The following is a 20,667-nucleotide window of genomic DNA, read 5'->3' as shown; positions in this document are numbered from 1 at the left end:
GTGGACTCTTCTACATACTTTTCTCTTAAAAATAACAAAACATACTTCTTTCTAGAACTGATCAACTTTTTGGCCTAGTTGGTAGTCACCAATGAGATCTTTGACTTGTCCTTGTGCGCGTTGATGTTAAAGGACTTTTTGTCCTAAATGAGGCGATATTGGTTAGCTCTCCACATGAAGATCACATCCCACATGTACATATAAGGGCTCCCAAATACAACTCCACATACATCAAGTGGAACTACATCCAACTCTACTTCATCAATAAAATCAACACTAATAGCAAATTTGCTTCAACACTGCATGTTTACCTTTATCTTTGCCTCCTTGTTAACCCATCCCAATGGATATGGACTAGGATGGTCATGAGTCTACGGTCCTAATTTCGTGACCAGATTTGTTGCTATGAGATTCACCTGTGATCCCAAGTTGAATAGAGCATCAATTTTTGTCGTCCTGAATTTTATCTCTATATGGAAGAGTCTAGTCATTTCCTTCACTTCTTGTTGCTAAAGGCTACTTGGATTCAACCCTTTCTACACTAATGTATATACAATCTTCTCATCCACATCCAAGTTGTTTTCCACTTGATTACTCAAATATGTTGCCATGAGATTTTTCTTCTTAGCGTCTTCTTTCGATTCTTTGGGTTGAGCTATATATGCAACTTCCAGCACTTCTCCTTTGTATGACCATCAATGTTACAGTGGTTGCAATGGTTGCTAAGAACTTTGTACTTGTGTGTTATGGTTGTTGTCTTTTTGTCTTTTCCCCATTTCCACTTCTTCCCCTACTTAGAAGCTTCTTGGCGCTCCTTCTGCTTTGACCCACTTGAATGCCCCTTTTTCTGGTCTATGTTCTCCAGGTATTGTGCCTATACATAAGCCTCATCCACCATTTTGGGTTTGAACAACATCACTTGCTTCCACAGATGGCTGTGTAGACCCTCCAAATACTTGAGGAGTATGTTTAGGTTCTTTAGAGAGATACCCAACATTATTTCCATCTTTCTAAATTTTGTGGTGTACTCCTGTACATTCTGCCCCTACCTCTGCCTAAAGTAATGCCACTAGATCCACCAATCCTCTACATACTCGATAGGGTAGAACTATGGCTTTATGAGAGTTTTGAAATCCTCCCACCTAGTCCCTAGAGAATCTCCCTCAAATCCTAGGGTTTAAGTGTGGATTTCCCACCAGGTCAAAGCATAGCCCTCTAATTTCAAACGTGAAAATGAAATTTTCCCATCTTCCTCTATGTGGTGAACACTAAAATAAACCTTTATCTCCTACAACCAATTATTTAACTTCAAAGCGTCAATCTCACCTTAATATGGTTTGATATCAACCTTCATTTCCATATTGAAAAGAGACTATGAATGATTCATGGCACTCGAAATGGGTTGTTCCTTTTTGAGTTCTTTCTTAGACTCCCTCTCTGGTTCTTCCCAGTACCTCGATCTACCCTCTAATTTGATCTCTGCATTAGAACCATTGTCTTCTTCGAATAGCACAAGGTCATTGGTCAAGGCCGCCATGAAAAGGCTCACATTACCATTTATATATGTGACTTGTGCTTCCACCGTGAAAACCTCTCCTCTGCAAGATCTTGAGGGTTATTAATAGCCTCATCAACCGTGGTTGGGGTTTTATGACTTTTAGCTTAACCAATTTGGAACACCTGCAACTCCCCACAGTATACCCAAAGCAACTTGCTCTGATACCAATATAATCCGTAAACTGCCTTGGATATTCCACGGGACAGTTCGTCACAACAAATCTATAAAAATATATTTGAAAATGCAAAACCTACCCTATGAAGGTTAATTTCTCCTTATATTTTTTTATTCATTAATTACTATGTTATGCTTAAGCATGCAATAGATAAAATAAGGAAAATAGAGAACAATGAAATAAAACTCACAAACCACAATGAATGCAAGATATAATTTGGGAAACCATTACAGGAGAAAACCACATTAGAAGGTGAGGTTGCTCTGCTCTCTCTTTCTCTAAATAAAAATGGATGAAAATCCAAAGGAATGAGACATGTGGCCCGTGGGAAACTACAATGCACAAACCCTCTTTGTTTTCTCTCTCTCTATCCACTCTCAGCAACTCAACTCATTTATGGAACAAAATGCACTTGAATAGAATGGAATCCTTTTCCTCCTGGTGGCTTGGTTATAACACAGCTCGATAGCCTACTAGCAGTTAAGTTTGACTCCTTCAACTCTGAACTAGAGTTACAATATTGACTCTTCTAGAGTCTTCTTCATCATGATCACGTGGCTATCCCTTTTCCATGAATAATGGGGGATAATGTGGCATCTTCTCGAATCACGGTGGTTAAAACAAGAAGGTCAACTTCCAGGTGGCATAATTTTCACATATCAACTCCAATTGTAGTGATTCTTGCACCATTGGAAAGGTATATGCATGTAGAACAGCGCTATGTAGTACAATGCTTAAGTGGCAAAGTGTTTCCCCCAAAAAATGTTGTTTCATGCCTCAAACTATTTATGGAAGGTTCAAGGTTTCAAACCCCAATTCGTGAAACAAGGACTCGCTGGTAAAAATGGTCCTAAGAGCTTATTCCTCCAATTCTTCCACTCTGAAAGCATCAAGCTAGATGACAAATAATATAATGATCCAATCCAGATCAAAAAACAAGGAACATATACAAAAAAAACTCATGGAATAGGGAGTAACGAAGCCAAGAACAACCCTATTCAACTACATGGTACATTGAACAACGAGTCTAAGAAAGAAATTCCCTCAAGAAAAGTTGATGAGGACCTTCAACTTAAAATAGAGGAGATCTGATCTATGTGCAATTTGCAAATCAAAGTTCATAAGATTGCAAAGACCTACAAAAAAATTCTTCAACTTGTGAAGAAGTAGAGAAGCAAAGAAAATTGCAAGGCAAAGTTGTGAAGCAAAAAAGTTCTAAATCCTACAAAGAATGAGTTTTAAACTGACGAATGTCTGGCAAAGAATGTTGCAATGTGAAAAGTTCATTGTTGAAAGAAAGTTATGGTGTGTGTAATTGCATATTTTTGTAAGGTCTAGTTATGGGCACATGAAGGCCCCACAAGAAAAATGTATATATTGAAATGATATGGAATCCCCATTAGGGTGCTTTTAGTTTGTGTCAGGCATTTCTCGACCTTTAATGTGCCTAAATGACAATGCACCAAAATTTCACCAAGCCTCATCACACTACCTTGGCATGACCAATATATGTCTCTCGTTACACTCCCTACTTTTGTGATTGCTACCTACTCCTAAACTTGCCAATATTATAGCCTCAATGCTTAATCCACATGACAAGAACTAAACCTACAAGTCAGCATATATGTCAACACAACACCTCAATAACGACTCAACAGTCCACATTAGCAACATATGATACATAGCCTAGAGGGTTGACATACCTAACCCAGATTGGTGATCAAGTTTAAACAAGTCCACTTGCACCTTGACCAACCTAAAGGAACAGGACAATGATCATCTTCAATTAATGTGCACAACAGTGACCTTGAGGGGCCATGTCTGTTAGTCATTCAATTCTTCTCTTGTATAAATGTGTGACAATGGCAATTTTAAATGATCAAGCAGTCAAGTTAGAAAACAAATAATTAGAAATCAACTTATGGGGCAGCAGAGCATTTGAAGAGTCCAAGTTGCACAAATTTGCACATCTATTTGGCTCTTTTTCTCTCTTAGATATAGTTGTCCCTTCCCATGTCAGTCATTGAAAAGCATTTTGTTCGAGGATAAACTTCCCTGTGCTCATGACTTTCAAGCTCCATGGTAGTTGATAAGAGTGGAAATAGTCTCTTTCATTTGGAAAAAAATAAATCATATTTTATTTCATAATGCCTAGATTCGTACAAGCTTCACTTGGTATCACAGCTCACTAGTTTGGTAATTTATATGTGGAAATTGGTATTCAGGTGCAAAAGGTGGAAATTGGTGTCCCATCTAAGGCAGGGCCTTGACTTATAGGAATCTAAAGAGGCACCCCCTATACCATAAGAAAGAAGCCTCGCGATGATTTTCAAGCACACTTAGATTAATCTTAACAATCACAAAGATATGAGGGTAGGTGTAATGACCCCAAATTTTGGATTACCTTGTGATGTGGTTAGGAGGGATTTCCAAAGCTGGTGTAAGCCGGTCATAGGAGCGGGATTACTCCATTGGTGGGCCCAGAGAGTTTTAGAGAAATTTTATGGGTCTGACTGGGATCACTTACCATATTGTATCCTCAGGGTTAGTTATGCACGGTTCGCTCTTGGTTTCGTTGCATTTCGACAATTTCTGTAAAACGGAGTTATTAACGGGCATATTTTAGTTAATTATGCTTAAGGTGTTGTTTCAGGCTGATTACTTGGAGAAACACCTTAGTGTAATAGCTCGTTGAAAACAGGGCGAAGACATCTACAGGGTAGGATGATGAAAAGGGGGGTTGGGTGACCAGTGTGACCATGCAGGCGAATTAAGCATTTTTGGCGTTAAAAGTGTATTTAAATAGTTAATAAAAGTCACTTTATTAAAAAAGAAAGGAAAAGTGTTTTTGTTATTTAATTGGAGGGAAACGGTAAAAAGGGTGGCAAAAAGAGTCAAGTGAGTTATAAAAAAGGGAAATGAGGAGGAAGAAATTTTGAAGAGCTCTTGGAGGAGAGTCTAAGGTTTTGGAAACCCTACGTGCAGATTGCTAGTTTCAATGTTGAGACCATACACCCTAGCTAATTGGAGAGCAAAATCACTCAGATTTCGCGATTGTGCTTAATGGGAGAAGAAAAATTGTGGAAGTTAATGCAGGTAAAGGTTTTATTAGTTGATTTTATCTTCTGATTTTGTGTATTTTGTAAATCTTATTTCAAAGGAGCTACCAAGCCAAATCTGAGCCAAGTTGTTGAGGAGAAAAGGGGTCTGAGTTCCTACTATTAAAGTGGCCATACTCCAAGCTACAAGAGGCCGAGTTTCTTGTGAATTCCTGGCTAAGTTATCTCATAAATGGTGGCTGAATTTCATCCTTGTGGCACGAGTTTCCCTTGCATAGAGGTCTAAGTTGTTTCCTATAGCTGCTGGTTGTACCTGAGGGTCAAAGTGTGGGTCAATATTCATGGGTTCAAAGAGGGACAAGTTCACTCTTGTTGAAATATGTAACTAGGTTCAGTCTTCATAATGGCATATGTAATGTTGATTTTATATATTCAATAAAAAGAGAAAAATAAATTTATTATTATTGTTCTTGAGGCATGGGTTTCATGCTCAAGAGAAATTTATTTTAGGTCAAGCTCCCATTGAGAGCTTCTAGGATTTGTCATTGAGTCTATAAAGTCAAAAGAGTCATTGTCATGTATGAATAACCCTTCTTGGGAGTCATTGTCATGTATGAATAACCCTTCTTGGGCATGTTACATATTTATTTAAGTCATTGTAAGAGTCAAAAGCCCCTCCAAGACCAAGTCCAAGCACTACTAGCAAGTCAGCCTTCAAATAAAGCAATAAGCCTACGCCAAGATGACATGTCGGCCTAGGATCAATTCAAGTCAGCCTACAAGCATGGGGAGGAAGCCTATATATAGGGCACTCAGCCTCATTCAAGGTAGATCATCTCTCACACAAGAAGTTCGAGTACAATGTGAAGAAGCCTCACAACCAAGCGAAGAGGAGAAGATCAAGGTCAAAGGAAGAACAAAGAAATTGCAGGTCTGTTTTGGGGTAATTCTGCTCACACATGCAAGGAAACTAGGGTTTTCCTACCTACTGCAAGTCCACATTACAGTCATCTCAAGAGGGCTGATCCAACTCAAGACAGAAAGCTACACTTAAGGCCGAAGTCACAAAGAAGCCAGCCCTAGCCAAGCAAAGGAGAAGGAAGGTTGAAGTAGCCCTAATTCGGTCACACATGGAAAATTGCAGTCACCTACAGGTAGCCAAAAATTGCAGAGGAGGTGGAGAATTTCAGACTTAAGTTGCTGAAGCAAGGGCTAGTGAAGAAGGAGAAAGTGTAGCATCTTCAAGGAGCAATTGACTTGGTCTTGGAGAGGTCATTAGGTCAAGGGTCTTGGTCTTGGAATTCATCAATTGAAGATTCTATAAGAAGAAGAATTCAGTGGGTTTTCCTCTAAAGCTTGGAGAGGTTTTGGCCCTGGTTGATATCCTACATCTTGTGTCCTTTGTCTCATTGTTCTTTATAGTTTGGTAGCTGTTTGATGAAGAAGAACACATAATAAAAATCAAATTCATGAAGAACCTAATTAAGAAAAGTAAAAAGTCCTCACAAACAGTTATCATTATAAGAGATATCATCTAATATCTCTGCCGTAGATTTCTCAACAACTCCTAGCTTCTAGCCGAGTAACCCATCCCAATACGCTGAGTTTGCTTGGTGAAGTGACCACGAGTTTCACCATTTATTGGCTGAGTGGTCTCGTATTTATACACAGCCATTTCTGGAGGTAGGGAGCCAAGAAAAGGAGTCGAGTTACTGCAGTAAGGGGTCTGCACTCACAGCTTCTGTGTGACTGGTAAATTAGTGAGAAAGGGGACTGATATTCCAGTGACAAAAAGGGATTGATTTGCTGATATTCTGGGCTGATATAATTGGGGAATATATTGCTGGAGTTATTTATTAAGGTAGACTGATGCGCTGAAGCTTACACCGCTAAACAAAAATCAGTTCCCTGTGGCGCTAGTTTCATCGTATGCTTGCTGAAGGAGGCCACAATTTTTCATCATTTGTTGTGATAGAAGACTGTTGTACCTGTGATAGTCATTTCTGAGTGTATCTGCATGTCTGGACTCTGGAAGTGACACACTTAAGTTCTTCTAGCTGCTGGAAATCACATCGTATTATTGTTATAAATCTGAAGTGAGATAGACACCTACAGCCATATGTTCTTCTCTGCTCAGTGGTATTTTCCGTCCCATTCATATTCTAACAGTGGTATGTATGCCCCTACTTTTTAATGCAAATAAATATCAGCTGAGTTGAAGTTTATTTATCATGTGAGTTTGGTACTGTCCAAGTTATTTTGAAGTTTTATTTGGGTATATGTGATCATGTACATGTTCATTTGGAATAATTTTTAAAGAAAGTCACCTACAGCACTTCACATGCAAACAGTTTGCCAAAACACCACAGTGAACCAAACTATATGCCTCAGAATTTTCATGAGTTTTCCAAGATATTCCGGGCAGGGTATCTTACAGTAGGCCACATCATTGAGTTTGGTCATGCCATTAGGGAGTTAAAGGAGCACCAACACAACCAACCCCCCTCCACCCACTTAGCACAATAACAAGTTTCCCACTCTTGCACTAACCAATAATGAAAGACTGCTAGAACCCAGCAATGAAGGTTGGGAACCTATAGCTGCTCCTATAACTGCTGCCAATGGTTGGGGGCCAACCCCAAAATATCATAATGATATCCCATCCCCTTTCCCCCGCACCCCCCCCTCCGGCCCTGATACTAGACTTCCCCTGAATACCTTTCGATGATATTTGACTTATGTTTCTTCTGGGCCATGAGCCATTTGTTAATGCTTTTTACTATGTCATTTTATGGACTTCTGTTACTGCTATCGTATGCCCAGGGGGGGCTTTTGGTCTATAGGATCTCTTTTGTTTGTAACCAGCTCGAGTTTGGCCTTAGCTAGTAGGGCTTCTGGTGGCTGCATTTGTAGCCTGCTTATTTTGTGTAAAATGCCAAATGTACGCTAAAAGTTTATATTAACAAATAAAGGATTCAGGATGCATTTTATCAAAAAAAGAAACACTAAAAACCGAAAAAAAATAACAAATAGGCTGTAATCTGTCTGGGGAAAAAGATTGGGAAGAAATTTCAATAATTTAAACATATAGTGCTATGATTTCTTACTCGGAAATTTTCTAGAGACAATTTTCCTAAAATGGCATCACAGACCACAGAAACAACATTAGCATGATAACACTGTTATAATTGCAAGGAATTGACTGTAAAAATTATCAAAAGGGACAACTCATAAGAAATGCCTTGCGGAGTCAGAGCAAATCTTATAATGAGCACTCTCGAAATATACAAAATAATTTTAACAATAAATAGGAAAGTCCAGGAAAATGTAATACAAATGCACATTTTGCAAATATCACTTATTTCCTTCTTATTTTCTTCAAAATGAAGCGTGCAGTACGGCCAACAGCCACCATGTATCATCTAAAACGAAATACCAGAATTAGTCAGCAATATGTAGATAAATTGGTAATTCAAAAAAATGATATTTACTGCTACGTGAGTTTGCTAATTTATTTTTATTGCTGGAAGTTATTTTTGCCATTTTTTATTTTTCCTTGATTTTTCTTCGATAATTTATTGCTAGGTGGGCTTGCTGTTTTTTTAATTGCAGGGAGAATTTTTTCCATTATTTCTTCTGATTTTATTTTTGGACCTTTGCCGAATTACTACTATACACAATTTTCACATCAATTTTGTAATGTCCCCTAGGGATTAATTGGCACAGGGGGCAAAGTAGACTATTGATCCCCGTAAGCTATTGTTATATATCTAGGGAGGATAATATGGGGTACCAAGGGAGGTACCCAAAGTAATAATGTAATAATGGGATGGACCATAGTAATAAATAAGGTGGTTAACCCATATCATGTAAGGGACCACAAGTAGTTAGTAATAATGTAATGGGCCCATGGTATTAGTTGATGGTATGAGGGAACCATGGTAATGACCCATGGTATTGTATGTATGAGGCCTATATAGAGGCTAGAGACTCCATGTCAAGGAATAATGTCAAGGATTATTGTATGAACAGGCATATGGCTTGTGGAGTGTTCTCCTTCCTTAAGGAGTGAATGTATGGTGTTGCCCTATCTTAAGGGTTTGATCAATAAAGAATCATTTCATATTATTTCTGAGTTTATTTGCATTGTCTTATATTTTCATATCAGATCCATATTATTTCTGGGTTAGATCTATAACAAGTGGTATCAGAGCTATAACAAGTGGAATCAGAGCATTTTCTTGGGCAAAAAAGTGGAGAATTTTTTTTATTTTTTTTTTGCAGGATTTCGGGGGCGGTGAGTTTACAGATCAGATATGTACGTTATGGTACAAGATTTGCAAAATCTAATTGCAGATCTGGATTCTTTGTGAAAAAATACCCAATTTCAAAAAAAAAATCAGTCGAATCGGAGTTCGGATGAGGAAGATATCGTTGATTTAAAATCGGCTCTTTTTTGCAAAAATTATGGTGACGGCGGGAGAGTCGCAGCGCAGATCTAAAATTCCAGTGTCTAGATCAGGATTTCTATCACATGGGCAGATGCAAAATAGTTGTTCCATTTCCGAAAACAGGTCATAATACGAATTTTGAGCAATATTGACGGAATTGTAACCATTTCAAATTTTTGCCAATTTTTTTTGTGATGGCGGCCCTAGGTTAGAATTTCAGGGACTTGCATAAATTTGATGGCTCTCATCCAGCCAAATGGCTAGCACAAATGGAGAAATATTTTAGATTGAATTATATCATGGATGATGAGACTCAGTTGAGTGTGGGAATAATGTACTTGGATAATGAAAGACGGCAATGGTGGCAATGGCATCAACGTTGCTATCGAAGGCCCTTGACTTGGGACACATTCACAAAAGATCTTATGGACCACTTTGTCTGTAAAGCTAATCTTGTGGATAAGCTCACACAGACAAACACACAGCCTAGCAAAGATTTTATAGAAAAGAAGGAAACCAAGGAACCTAAAGGGTTATTTTCTTCTGGTATCTCCTTATTGCAGGTTCATGGATTGATTCAGAAAGAGAAGATCATTGTTTCTATAAATCCTAGTTGCAAGCATAATTTCATCAATGTTAATTTGGCAAAAAATTGCGAATTCCAGCAAAACACATTGAAAACACACAAGTGGATAATGAGGATGTTCTAGTGTATAAGGATTTGAAGATTTCTATGGATAAGTATGTGTTGCATGGTGATTTTTATACTTCAGAGATGGATAATATGGATGTTGTTTTGGGATATTCTTGGATGGAATCTGCGGGTACTATCAATATTAATGTGCAAAAGAAATTCATGAAGCTCTGATATAAAAAGAAAAAAATTACATTACAGGATATTTCCATCAATAAACAGGTAGAGTACATGGAGGCTGAAGCAGAAGATGCTCCAGGGACTGACATATCAGATGATGAGCCTGTTAGTGTCAGTCTTTCCAGCCTTCCTCCAGTGATCAAACGTGCTCTTACAAAGTGATTTTGAAGTGTCGAGGTCAAATTTTGTCATTTCAGTGAGTCTTCAAGCAAAATTTGGTCACTAGGCATTAGGTCTAGGGTTTTCTCTCACTTTTTTCAAAGTTGCCCAAATGTCGGTCCATGTCATCATTCAGCTGAGTCTATCATCATTCATAGGGTTGTCATTATCATGTCAGTGTCTAATGAGTCATTTTACACCTTGTTCATGCTTCAGTTGCGCCTAGGCAAGGTCATTTCTCTCTCCTAGGGTTTTGAAGGCAATTTCTCTTGGACGGTCAAATCATCGGCAAAACTTGTATCCAGATGTTCATACACCTTCCCCTATCCTTCATGTACCTTATCAAATGCTTCCCATCACTGAGATCCCCCAAATCCCTCATTTTTGCACAAACCCTAATTTCTAGATACAACCTGGCAATTTTCTAGGTTTTGCCTGTGTTTTGCCCTTTTGGACCCCTTCCCCTCACTCAATCTCTGAAATTCCACTTTCCCCTGCTTCCTAACATCCCTCCCCACTCCCAAAAATTTCCCCAAGAATTTAGAAGCCCCCTATCCCCTTCATTTCGCTCCATTTCGACAAAATTCCTTGTTTCACACATCGGGACAAGTCGCACTCAAATGATGTTCCAGAGCAATAAAAGATGAATTTTGGAAAACTGAGAGGTTTTTGTCCATAACATGCCAAAGAAGAAAAACCTCCTTCACTTTTTGCACAGGTGTCATGGTTTTAGAGAAATGTCAAAATTGCAATCGCCAGATCCAAGGAGGTTGGCCAAGGCACTAAAACGACGGAAAAGGCTCGATCCACTCCAAATTTGGCCAAAGCCTCTTTCACTGAGCATGTTACTTTATTGGGGACTCCCAGCCCAAATTTCAAGAAATTTGGAGAAAATTTTGTCAATTGTGAATTTTTTGTGCCAAACACAGGTTTTCTCCACCAATGGGTCGCGCGCCGCGCGCGACCCTTTCGTTGGGCAACTCCATTTTGGGAAAACTCAGCATTTCTGGATTTGTCATGGAAAGTTACACTTGCTCAGCCATTGCCAAGAAATTTCACCAAGTTTTGGGCCTCCAGAAAGTCAAAAAACAAGCAAAAAATGACTTTCTGCCACCTTTTTGACACACAGGAAGCAGTCTTGGGAGATTGCAATTTTGGAGGGGCAAATGACCACCAAATTCAGAAATTCCACTTGGGTTGGAAAGTAGACATCCAGACCTTTCCAACAAGCCCACTTTTGCCTCATTTGGACACCTGGAAGTGCCTCCAAAGGCGCGCGACCCATCAGGCAGTTTGCACAGGAATTCAACCTACAGCTCAGCAAAACGCAGTTTTGACTGGATTTGACTTTTTGGAGTTGATTTTCATCCTCCTTGTTGTAAATGATGTAATTTTATGATATTTTGACACTTATTTATCTCTTCTAGAAGATTCATTCATGAAATAGCAAACATTTAATGAATGAATTGGTTTCCTAGCTTATAGAGGCAAGTTGTTTTGACTACCTAGATTTTAGTGCTCAGTTTAGAATTGGTTGAAACAGCTCCTAGAAGGATGAGCTCGACCCCTAGAGGCAAGGAAAGGTGTTAGCTTGCCTATATTATGTATTTTCTTAGTCATTTTCAGAGGTTGGAGGATTGGACTCTTGAGGGAGAAGCTCTTATTGTATTACTCACTGTATCTCTGCAATTTTTGGCAAAGGAAGACCAGGGTTTTGCAGTCCTTTTTGGGATTCTTGTGGTCACATGTATTGATGGTGTGTTTCTCTTTGTACTTGTAAGTGTGTTATGTGAATCATTTCCTTGCTTTTCTTTGTGCAAATTAGGCAAATGAAGTGTTAAAGTAGAATTCATGACTGTCATGCTCTGCTTTTAAGTTTGCTTAATATCAATGTTTTCAATTGTTTAAGGGGAATTCAAGGTTATTGCTTGCTCTCCTTAACTCCTCACCGGTCATTCTCATCCATCCACCTCTATCAAAGGCATCAATATTGTCTCCTACCTCGCCCCAAAGAACCCCCTGCAAAAACTGTGTCCAATCCCCGCACCTGAAATGTCATTCCCCAATTTTCCACCAAAACATTAAAAATCCCAAATTAAACCTCTTGATCAGTTTACTAGCCTAAAATCAGTGTTTCCCTATTGGTCATCTCGCCCATTGAAGATCTTTACTGAGATAGACCGGAGAGAGCCCTCTCTTGCCCCATAGGGCTAGCTACGAGGCTAAGTGGTTTGATGTTGCCTTGGAGTTTACCTTTCTCAGCCTGAGGTGAAATTTCAAGCGCTAACAGAGCCTTTGATGATCGACAATCAAACACAAACAGAGGCGGAAGCAGAAAAGGTTACAGGTACAACAGATGAGGGCTCAGTGGTTGAAGTCATATTGGAAAAGAAGACACCACAACAGGCACCACAGCAAGGTGAATTAAAGAAAAAGACGTCGTGGGTTAAAACTTCAACATATCATCACCCCGCAAGACAACCATCAAGATGGCAACCAATTAGCCACACGGACAACAACCCCCGCAAGACAGATAGAGAGGAGCGAAGATCCACCTACTACACATCAACACAGAAGAGCTATCACGGTCAACTTCCATCTCAAGCGAGCAAGGCACTAGCAAGACCGAGGGTTCACCTCTCTCTTGGATGGCTAGATGCCCGTGCATGGTATCAATGGACTACTCTTTTGAGTAGATCTTATTATTTGTGTTCTTCCCATGTTTCGGGGACGAAACATGCTAAGGGGGGTGGAATGTTATATATCTAGGGGGGATAATATGGGGTACCAAGGGAGGTACCCAAGGTAATAATGTAATAATGGGATGGGCCATAGTAATAAATAAGGTGGTTAACCCATATCATGTAAGGGACCACAAGTAGTTAGTAATAATGTAATGGGCCCATGGTATTAGTTTGATGGTATGAGGGAACCATGGTAATGACCCATGGTATTGTATGTATGAGGCCTATATAGAGGCTAGAGACTCCACATGGAGAGTGTGAAGGATTATTGTATGAACAGGCATATGGCTTGTGGAATGTTCTCCTTCCTTGAGGAGTGAATGTATGGTGTTACCCTACCTTAAGGGTTTGATCAATAAAGAATCATTTCATATTATTTCTGGGTTCATTTGCATTATCTTATATTTTCATATCCGAGCTATAACAAGTGGTATCAGAGCTATAACAGCTATAGTCCTCAATAAAGGGGAAAAGCCCAAAGTTGGGGTTTGGTGTGAACCTCACTCAACTAAAATCCCCTCAAGGAAATCTATAAATACAAGAGGGGTTAGATTCATTTTGATCATCATTAGATTGGATTATTTGTCTCTGTTTGTTTGAGCCTGAGGCTCTGAGGGTTTAAGACCCCATTTTCTCCTCGGACTAGTTTTGGTGGACGTGATCCCACCTTACCTAGTCACTTTTATTTTGTTCTGGCAACAAGCATTTATCTATCTGAAGGAGCAGCAAGGTATTTTTGTGGAAAGAATCTGTGGCAAACCCAAGATTGAAGTTCTTTGTAGCTAATAAAATCCTTCTGAAGCAGGCCGCAATTCCTCTGAGGCTAGTATAACGAACCTGAGGCTAGAAAATGAAATCCACTGAGGTAGTCAATGTTGAAGAATCTAGGGCATTCAGAATTAGTGAGATTCTTCTTTTCATGATAACAATTTGTGAAGTGTTTTTACAATTTTTTCTTAGCTTGATCTTCTTGTCATTATTAGTGTATGTGTTTTTACTTCATCAAACTGCTACCAACAACAAAGAGACAAGAACACAAGATATTTGGCTTTCTGCTAGGGACAAAACCTCTCCCTTCTGAAGAGGAAAATCCGCACAAAATTCTTCTTATAGAGATTCCAATTGACAAATACCAAGATCATGACCCTTGACCTCCTAGGCCAGTCCAAGACCAAAACACCAATCTTTTTCTCTGTTACTGCTGAGATCATTATCATTACTGCTGCTATACTGAGCTCATCATTATTGCATCGCTTAGATCTTCATTGCTGCTGCTTCATCATGTCAATGAGGTTTCTTGTCTTCATTGAGATCTACATAACAACGAGGTCATTGTTGTTGTACCATTGCCACACCTTTACTGAGATCTTTACTTTGTAACTCTGTCTCCACCAAGATCATGATTATACCGAGATCATAATTGGATGTGTCATATCTGGAAGAATGTCGAGACAAAGTGTGTCACTGTGAGATCTCCTCATCACAAATATACCAAGATCATGACTGTGTCCAAGATGAATGCTAGGACAGAGTGTGGGATCATCGAAGTCCTTGTTGTCACTGCTATGCCGAGATCTGTGACTGCGTTTCTCTTCTTGCACTGAGGTCTTCATGATGCTGAGACAGAGTATCTTCTTCCTACACCTAGATCCTTATCATCCTATTTATGCCGAGACTGTAACCCTCCATTTACAGGTATGCCGAGATTGTTTCTAGCACAGAACTCATACCAAGACTGTGTCCTCCTTTAACCCATCCGAAATCTCAGAGAACAATCCGAGTTCTGCTCCTCTACTATACCCCTCCAAGATCTGTCCTTTCTGCTCCTTCTACCTATCCGAGATCTAGTCTGCCTGCACCTTATACCCATCCGAGGTGCAGTCAAACCCTTAAACAATTGCCTTCCTGTAATGCGGATCTGCTCCTATATCCATACGAAATTTCAGAGAGAAAAATGCGAGTTCTGTACTTGTGATTTGCGCAGACCCTAGATGGGTATTTATAGTGGTTATGTTCATATATGCAAGCCGACCTGAAGGTGTGAAACAACAAGTCTATTTATTGAGCCAACATGACTGCCATTTATCTAATTAATTTAATTATTGAGGCCGACATGATGATTTCCTTCTCGTTTTGCTTGCAGACTTCTTTGTGCTTGTAGCTGGAGGATTGTGCTTGGTCTTTGGAGGGCTTCTACACATTTTGTAGACTAGAGTACATTACACATAGGCTCATGAAGAGCTTCTTTATACATGACATGACTCTTTGACATATTAATAAATCCTAAAGACATCAAGAAGAAGTCTTTGACCTAATGACACTTCTTTCTCATGAAACCCATGTAGCAAGGCATACAAAAATAATTTATTCTCTTTTATTACATCATTTACAAAGATCATGTCATTATGAAGACCAAACCTAGTTACTCTTTCTTCAACAGCCAAGACCTCCTGAAGCCAACGAATTGGGCTCCTGATGAAACCGAGATTTATCTGAAGAAGACAAGTCGAAATTCACTGATTCTTGTGTGAATCCTCCTGGGACAGAACAGTGCCATTTTCTGAAGTAGCAGAGGCTGTTTCGGGTGGTTTGACTTGAGATCTGGCAACCGAATCTCTTGGGGATAATCGCAGGCTCTGAGACATTAGAAGAAGTTTCCTGAGGCAACTAGAAGGCGGAGTTAGCAGATCCTGGACAGAATCGGTTAGCAATCTGAGAAGTGACCCTTGGTTGATATTCCTGTAGCAAACTCAGCCTGAGGATATTTACCAATTCTTCTGTCCAGAATTCGCAAGGGATTACTAGCTATTCTTGTCTGCGAGTTGTACACACAGCCCAGGTCATTGTTAGATAGGACATAAGTTCTCATTGGCTACAATCTGTTGAATTTGGATTGAGGGTATTCTATTTAGTTGTCTGGTCAGAATTCATCAAAGAATACTAGCTGTGCACAGGCAGATCAGGTCATTGGTATATAGATGCATAACTCTTCATTGGTTACTTTCTGTTGAACCTGGAACTCATTGTTGATTGGCTGAATTACAAATAATGTTGGATTGAACTATTGCATTTGGTTAATTGAGCAGTAATATTGTTGTGGTTCACATCATACTGTACTATTGAAAGAATTATTTATGTCATTATTGAACGGGCAGAAGAATAATTATTGAGAAAACCTAGCCAGCTGAGATAAAACCCTAGGACAAAAATCTCCCTAGATTATTACGATTTGAACTTTTTCATGTAAGAATATTTTGATGCGAACCCAAGAATCTTCTCAGATACATCCAAGAATACACAAGCAAGCATATGACAAGGAACAAATACTGTCAGCCCCCAAGGCGCAGCTCAATTGGTGACAGCCATGATATGAAGTCTTTGTGAAGTATGTGGTTCGAGCCTCGAGGTTCATATCCCCGATTAACCTGGTGGGCTGTGTGTGGGAGCGTGTATAGGTTTACCTTGAGGTTATAGTGATAGCATTAAAAATGGGCACCAAGTCACGCAAGTATGAGCCCAGCCCAGTTGCTGATTCCTCTAGATTAAAAAACAAAACAAAACAAAAACAAATACTGTCATAAATTTATCTTCTAAATACAGGAAACTAAACCTAAATTCACACAAACATGGCCTGATCGAGGTTCAGTTAGCAAAAGAGAAATGTCATTCTCGTACATTCTAAAACGACAAAACCTACTTAACAACACGAATTGGGCCATGGTTCACTACTGAAACTGACAGATTAAGGCTCCATTCTAGCTGTTGTCCGCCCCACCCGAATGACATGTTAAAAAGGGGTCAAAGCCAAGGCAGGTCAAAAGCAAATTGGGCAAAATAAATACCTCTGAGACCTGGCATCTAGGCCAAAAGAAGTGAGTGATATGGTGTGCCTCTCCCAACCTCGAGGCATGTTTATTCAGGCAAGTTATAGAATTAAGACAAAAAAAAAACAAGAGTCTGGTCAAGTTGAGATAAGAAACTAGAATCAATTAAGATAATATAAACTAACATAACGACTTCATGAAACACTACAAAACCCGAGGCATTTCAACTAAACTGCAATCAACCCTACTTAGAACCTCTGCAGCCGATTTCGACGTAGAAGCCTGAGCATTTTAGGTCAATTGAATTGGCAGTGGACTGGAGGCTATTGAGTTAAAGAAGGGTAACATAGTACGAAGAAGGGATGGAATCCAATATTGCAGTTATGCAAAAAGAAAATCGAATATATCGAAACCAATTCAAATGGTATTTTCTACAGAATAGAGGATGAAACTGAGAATATTGAATCGTAACCTGAAGAGTATTGAATTAATGAATGGCAACAGTGTAATGAGAAGGAGAAATAACCAATCTTATATCGAAACTAATAAAGTGATACTCTGTACAGTATAAAGTATGAAATTGAGGATGTTGAATTGTACCAGAAGGGTTTAAACATTGCGTTCAGCGCGGGATGCAGGCCGCTGTAAGTACGTGGATCGTTGAAGATCTCGAAACCCTCAGAATTCTTCTGCAATACAGAAGAATATTTGAAGATTCTGATTGCTCCAAATTTGACTACGACTGCGTTAACCTCAACGCTCAATCTTCATCCTTCAGCATGGCCACTTGAAATGGCATCGCCTAATTTGTGTGAGTTGTTTACCACCTATCCTTTTCAAGGTTGTGGGGTATGATGTTTTCTTCCGCGGTATATATATATATATATATATATTTGTAATGTGTAGGGAATTATACATATATATATATTGATTCGTTGGAGTCTATCTAGAGGTTGTGGTTTTCATAAACCATAAACCATGAAACCTCCATGGTGGCCAAAGTGGCTTATAGTTACAGCAAGTATGTGGTCATTTATTTGATTCTTGTCTTTTTACGACCAGTGAATGCGTAGGCTTACCATCCCTGGCACATGCGAACATCCATTATTGTTCAGCACTTTTTAATTAGGCAAAAAATAATTGTTGTTATTATATTGAAGTCAAACTAATTGGTAAGCTATACCAATAACCAAAGTATATATAGTGATATTTTCCAAGAGAAAATGATTAGGAAGTTATACCAATAATCAAAGTAAACATAGTGATATTTTCCAAAAGAAAATGATTTGCTTACATGTTTTGAGTGTTATATATAACAAAAATGTACCAATAACCAAAGTAAATACATTTCTAAGAGAAAATGATTAATAAATTATACAAATAATTAAAGTAAATATAGTGATATTTTTGAAGGGAAAATGATTTTGGGTAGATGTTTTGGGTTAGTTAGTTATATATAACAAAAATGAGTATGATTTGTATTAAAATATGTGCTTTGATGTCTTTTTTTTCGAGTTACAATATATTCTTTTTCTTGTGAGGCACTTTCAAAAAACTAAGAGACCAACCTCTTCCCAATAAGAGCAGGGAGGGAAAAGTTCAAATACTAAGTCTTTTAGTTTTTATTCTTATTATTACAAAAGAGTAGAAATAAAGTTTAACAAATTGTCTAAACAGAAAAATGCAAAAACAATACATTTCTATAAATTGCTAGATGATGGCCCACCATTTGGCTTGCGGAAGTCAGGGTCAGAGTTTTTTTACTATGGTCTTTCTTGCTTCTTGTTACCGATGGGAATGAACATTGCTTTTAAGCACATCTGAATAGGAAGGGGAAGAAGAGGAGGACTTATTCACGACCACATTAATAGCTTCTTCACCTTTTAATGCAGAGACCTCTATGGAAAGGCCTAATACGGATCTTATTCGTCATTTGAATAAGGAGGGACCTTTGGAACATGGATATTTGGCTCATTCACTTGGGCCTCAAGATTCTTACTTTCTTCTTTAGAAGCATTTAGGATTTCAAAGTTATTTTTGGAAAGGGGTTGATACTTAGATTTAGCCTTACAAGTCTCTTGTTTTTTACTTCAATGCTTCTTATGTTTCCTCTTAATGAGATTGAATCCTTGTGTGTTTTCTCCTTACTCTGGAAGAGGAAATGGAATTGGACAGCTTCGAGAAGCTGAAGCTTTTGGACAACTTTTCACAAAGTGTCCATACTTGTGGCACATATTACATTTGAAAAGAACTTGTTCATAATCCAGAGCCTGGAGATGACACCACCCATCTAGATTGAGCTAAACGCCTCGGGGAAGCCTTTCAAAAAATCCATTTCAACACAAATTTGGAGGCACGAGATATTATTCCCATGTTCCATATCACTGGTAATACATTTGCCCAATTTATCTCAGATGGCCTTAAAAATGCCCTCACCCCAGCAAAGAAGAGGGGGGAAAGGTAATATGATCCACACAGGACCAGATGAGATTTCCATCAATGGATTAAATTCAAAGACTAGTAAGTGAGAAACAAACCTCTGGTGTCCATGAAATAGGGACTTGATTAATAGATCTGGTCTCTATTTTCCTGGTTTGCAAAGAAAAATAAATAATATCCATTTCCACAATAAAGAAAGTTCTTGGGTTCATGATTTCCCAATTATCTAAAGCCCAGTCTTTAACAGCTTCATAACTTGGGTAAAAACTAGTGAAATTTCCCAATAACTTGTTTTCCTTCAAGAGTACTGCATTCCTTTTCGATGAGGAGAGAAACCCCAGATCCAAAGAAGGGTTTGATTCTACTTTCTTCACAAATTTATTTGGGGTTCTCATTGTGCCTACATGAAGCACACAACTAACAAAACAACTCATAAACCCTTGCGATGGTCGGTAACATGCAAACAGCTTCAAGCAACAAAAAACTCATATTTGTGCACAAATTACATTCGACACCGCACTTCAGCGTGATGGATCCAAACTCCTTTGCAACCAATACAACATTCGCACATGGAAGGGTCAACATGAGCCTCACTTGCAAGGCTACAATGACAGTAACTCCTCATACTTCGAATGCAAATGCCACTCTTCAACCAGATCGAGAGCAAAATAGGGATTCACAGTGATCACAAGATTTTGTAGCATGAAACAAAGGTCGACGACCAATAAGGTTTCCCCAACCATTAATGAAAGGGTTCCATACAGCTCTCCATCTCTTCTAATTGTAAAAATAAAATGTTTTAAGTTTGATATATACTTTAAAAAACACATACTAATGAAAATAATATAGATACAAACAAAAAAGGAAAGAATATATTTTTAAAACCAATAAATTTGATTTTTTAAAAAATGTTATTTTTAATTTAAATTAATCATTTTATTTTTAAAGGTATTTATTTATTAAAAAGTTGTGTTGGTTTTATAAATTCATAGTAGTCATTGGTGAAAAATGTGCTCTACTTGAGGATCGAGAAAGGAGGGAGGGATCTAAGTCTGTTAAATGTTGAAAATAGCAACAAGAAATGTTAAAAATAACATCAAGAGAATCCTAATTTAATCTGTCCTTGAAGTAAATTAAGAATTAATATAAGGAACGAACAATTTCGCAGAACTAATCACTCTTCGTCATCTAATTCACTTTGCTTTAAATCATGACTGCAGAGATATTCAGATCTTTGGTGACTCAAATATCATTATCAATTGGATCAACAAGAAAACTAGATGTCACGCACACACACTTTTAAATATTTTGGATGAAGTGATGCATTTAAAATCTCTATTTAATACAATCCTTGTTCGTCATATTTACAGGGAACACAACTACT

At 38.5% G+C, this 20,667-nt stretch overlaps 1 protein-coding gene across 1 annotated transcript in view; it reads right to left on the bottom strand.

Moving 5' to 3' along the window:
- The window catches only part of LOC149145994 (vacuolar protein-sorting-associated protein 37 homolog 2-like), a 214,691-nt gene extending 196,988 nt beyond the window's left edge, over positions 1-17,703 (bottom strand). Inside the window, exon 1 of the mRNA XM_089448956.1 lies at positions 17,445-17,703. Within this exon, the coding sequence (XP_089305082.1) occupies positions 17,445-17,461 (17 nt within the window). The 5' untranslated portion in view covers positions 17,462-17,703. The remainder of the gene's footprint in view (positions 1-17,444) is intronic.
- Positions 17,704-20,667: the final 2,964 nt, after the last annotated feature.

Source organism: Pinus tabuliformis, chromosome X (assembly GCF_031772625.1).
Source record: "Pinus tabuliformis cultivar Carrire ecotype Pingquan chromosome X, CPIR1, whole genome shotgun sequence".
Taxonomy (NCBI): Eukaryota; Viridiplantae; Streptophyta; class Pinopsida; order Pinales; family Pinaceae; genus Pinus; species Pinus tabuliformis.
The sequence above is the reverse complement of the archived record's forward strand: the minus strand, read 5'-3'. Positions and strand labels throughout refer to the sequence as shown.